Below are 3,818 nucleotides of genomic sequence, written 5' to 3'. Positions count from 1 at the left end.
ACACACACACACACACACACACACACACACACACACACACACATCAACGTGCACACAGAAAAAGTGAAAGATAATTTGATTTATATGAAACCTCACAACAGATGCTTTTAGTATCTATATTATTAACCCAGCTGGTCAGATGAGGTGCTTGATGTTCATAAATGAACCTAGAGCTATGTGGGTTCCTCCAAAGCAATTCTACCCCATCCACTGGAGAAAACTGGCCCAGGAACACATTAGTGATGTGAAGGCTATCCATGCTTTCCTCTGTTCCTCAATGTCTCCCTTGAGACCAACCTCCTCCCCAACTTCTCCCATTCATATAAACCCACTGAGGGAAGCTTCATCATGAGGTCACTGGCACCTGACTTTCAATCTACAGGTCAAGCAGTCAGATCTGTAACATGACAGAGATTTCCCTGTGAGTGATGGTAAGGCACTGTTGGAAGAATTAGCTTCCAATGGCCACAAAACCCAGAGGGATGCATGAGATAAATACATCTATGGGGGGCTGATCTTTCTCTTCCTTCCCTTATTTTTAGTCTATATGGCCAGAGTAGAATGAGTACTTTTTAAATTTTTATTTATTATTTTTATTTTATGTGTATGCCTGTATTGCCTGCATGTAGGAAAGTGCGCCCATGTCGTGCAATGCCCGCAGAGGACAGAAGAGGCTGTTGGATCCCCCGGAACTGGAGTTATGGACAGTTGCTAGCTGCCATGTGGGTGCTGGGATTCGAAGCTGGGTCTTCTGCAAGAACAACCAGTGTTCTTAACTGCTGAGCCATCCCTCCAGCCCCAGAATGGGTATTTTTTAGACAGGGTTTCACATATTCCAGGCTGGCCTTGAACTTGTTATATAGCTGATGATGACCTTGACTTCTCATCCTCTCACCTCCAACTTCACAGTACTGGAATTGCAGGAATACACTACCATGTTGGGGGATTATGCAGTGCTGGGAATTGAAACCAGGGTCCATGCAAGCTAGGTAAGCATCTACCTGCTGAGCCACATCCTCGGCACCCTAAAGTATGTATTAAAGTGGCATTAATTATAGCAAAATTTCTTTTGTCTTCAAATTGTTTCTTAGTGGGGAAAATATTTTAAAATATCAGTCTGACCTTTTCTCACTATTTCTCCAAACCTCTCAATAAAAGAATGAAAATAATAAGCCAGTACTGTTTTTATTTGAGAATTTTCAGTATTTTTGGAAGAAATAATACCTCCTTTAAAACCTGTCTTTTCTTCTTAAATATTAATAGGCACCTCCTCTACAACCTTCACTACCTTGTACAATGAAGGGGGGAAAGAAGCAGAGTCAACACACCTAGGCTGATGATTAACTAACAGTTATAAAGAACTAGGATTTGACAAAACTTTCATTTTCTCCTGTTGATGGTGATGTTAGTGAGAAGTGGGGTCAGGATTCTTAGAAAAGAAAGTCTAAGGGGCTGGAAGACTAGCTCTGTTGATACTTGTAAGCATGAGGACCTGATCCTCAAAACCACCCTTAAGAAGCGGGTTGTGTTAGCCCACTCTTGCAGTCCCTATGACTGGGGAGGCAGAGGCAGGCAGATCTTTGGGGCTTGCTAGCCAGTCAGCATAGCCTGTTTGGTGAGTTCCAAGGAGGAACCCTGTCTTAAAATACAAGGTTGATGGTGCCTGAGGAATGATACCCAAAGATATCCCTAATATCCATTTGCACACACGCACATGTGCATCCACATGAACACACACACACACACACACACACACACACACACAAGCACACACATTTTTTAAAAAGAAAACAGAAACTGAGTTAAATGGTTCCTAGGGAATCAGAATTCAGTCTCTGCTGTTATAAATAAGAGGACCCTCGCTCAGGTGGCCATGGTGAAAGATGCTTTAAGTTGATCTACAATGGGTTACTCATCACAACAGTGATATGGTAAGGTCCATGGTAAAAGATGCTTCAGGATGATCTATTGGGATTACAAATATATGCCACTATACTCAGCTTTTTTATGTGGATTCTAGAGATAAAACTCAGGTCTTCATGATTGCCTTTCCAACTGAGCCATCTCCTCGGGCCCTAATTTGACTCTTAAACTACTTTTCAAAGGAAATAGATACCTTGTCTCATCTCTCAGGCATTCCATTGAACACCTAATGAAGGTATGAGGTCCCCAAAATGTCAAAAGATCATTCAGGAGTTGGGTGTACCTATAATCACAGGTACTCAGAAGACTGAGAAGGGAGGATAGATTGAGCCAGGAATTTGAGGAAAAAGTGTAAGCAATATATGAGATCACATCTCAAAAACAACAGCAACAAACCTTCCTCCTACTCTTCCTTCTCTCTTTTTAGACAGGGACTCACATAAACCCAAGCTGGTCCCACACTCACTATGAAGCTAAAGATGACCTTGAACTCCTGATCTTCCTACCTCTCCCTCCTAATTTTATTTGGTGCTGGATATGGAACCCAGGTCTTCGTGCATGCTAGACAAGCACTCTACCAACTAAACTACATCCTCAGCCCAGATACAGGATTTTCTTTCTGTAGAAATATATGAAGTAAAAGGAAAATTGAATTGAGTGTAAATATTGACTAGGTGACGTATGGGTATAGGCAGGATACATGGGAAGACAGTGTCTAAAAGGATGGAGTTCAGGATCCTGTGCCTGGAGGATGCCCCTTGGCTGCAGTCTCCCTCTTTACTCGTTAAGTCTAACTGTACTTCTCTCCACTACAGAGGTTCGGTTACGGAGGCTGGGTACAGCTCCAACACCATGACAAGGTGAGTTTCTCCTGAGTACAGCCACAGGTGTGATTTAGGGACAGAGTGCACCCTGCATAGTTTTCTACAGGCTGGGCCTCCAGGAAACTCAATTCTTCTATCCCTGCATTAAGCTCGCAACACACAAGGAAGCAGCACTGCTATTTCTCAAAATTAGTAGAAAAAATGGGAATGACTTCAAACAGCAACATTTATGAAGATAAAAACTAGAATTAAAACTCCACTATGAAATCTCTCTTTGAAATTTTTATTTTGTCATATTTGCCCTAAAACCAATTTTAGCATTTACTGCTCTTTCCCAATAAAGAGACTTGGCCCTCTCTATAGGTTATTACAGTATATTAACGCTGACCAAATAAATGGAAGGGTTAAGAGAAATCAAATGTTGTAAAGGGGAGAAGCCACTATTATTAAGGGCTGAGTTTAATATGATAAGAGGAAAGGCATGGGGCAAAGCACTCTGTAGATACGAGGCCTAAGAGGGAGCTGCAGACCAGACCTCCATCCTCAGAGGCATTGTATACTCTATCAGACAGCAAAGGAAACATTCTTGAGCTTGTAGCTGGGCTAAAATAGGCCTGGAGGACTTGTGGTCTAGAAAAAACACTTATGAGTAGAGTTAATCTGATGCACTTTGATGAGATTAGGATTGTCTAAGCACTGGGTGCTAAGGAACAGAGATCTGGGCCTGGGGAGATGGTTCAGCTGATAAAGTGTTTCCCAAACAAGCATGAGGCCCTCAGTTCCATCCCCCAGCACCCATTTCAAAATCCAGTCATGACTGGGCATGCCTGTAATACTAGTGTTGAGAAGGTAGAGACAGGAGGGACCCTGGGTCTTGCTGGCTAATCAATCCTGTCTCAAAAACTAAGGTGCAGAGTGATTGAGGAAGACACCTGATGTTGATCTTCAGCCTCTATAAGGATATACAAATTTATGAGCACACACATACACAATCATCTACAAACACACACACACACACACACACACACACACACACACACACACACACACACCACAGAACACAAAATGCAA

The 3,818-nt window shown here is 42.4% G+C and overlaps 1 protein-coding gene across 2 annotated transcripts in view; it reads left to right on the top strand.

The window, feature by feature from the left end:
- Acmsd (aminocarboxymuconate semialdehyde decarboxylase) overlaps positions 1-3,818 on the top strand; it is a 57,797-nt gene that overhangs the window by 5,551 nt on the left and 48,428 nt on the right. Inside the window, exon 2 of one of the 2 annotated variants that reach the window (XM_008832457.2) lies at positions 2,739-2,783. The exons of the other annotated variant lie outside the window; for it this stretch is intronic. Within the exon in view, the coding sequence (XP_008830679.1) occupies positions 2,739-2,783 (45 nt within the window). The remainder of the gene's footprint in view (positions 1-2,738; positions 2,784-3,818) is intronic. 2 annotated transcript variants of the gene reach the window in all.

This window comes from Nannospalax galili, unplaced genomic scaffold, assembly GCF_000622305.1.
Source record: "Nannospalax galili isolate Female #2095 unplaced genomic scaffold, S.galili_v1.0 scaffold995, whole genome shotgun sequence".
NCBI classification, from domain to species: Eukaryota; Metazoa; Chordata; class Mammalia; order Rodentia; family Spalacidae; genus Nannospalax; species Nannospalax galili.
The sequence above is the reverse complement of the archived record's forward strand: the minus strand, read 5'-3'. Positions and strand labels throughout refer to the sequence as shown.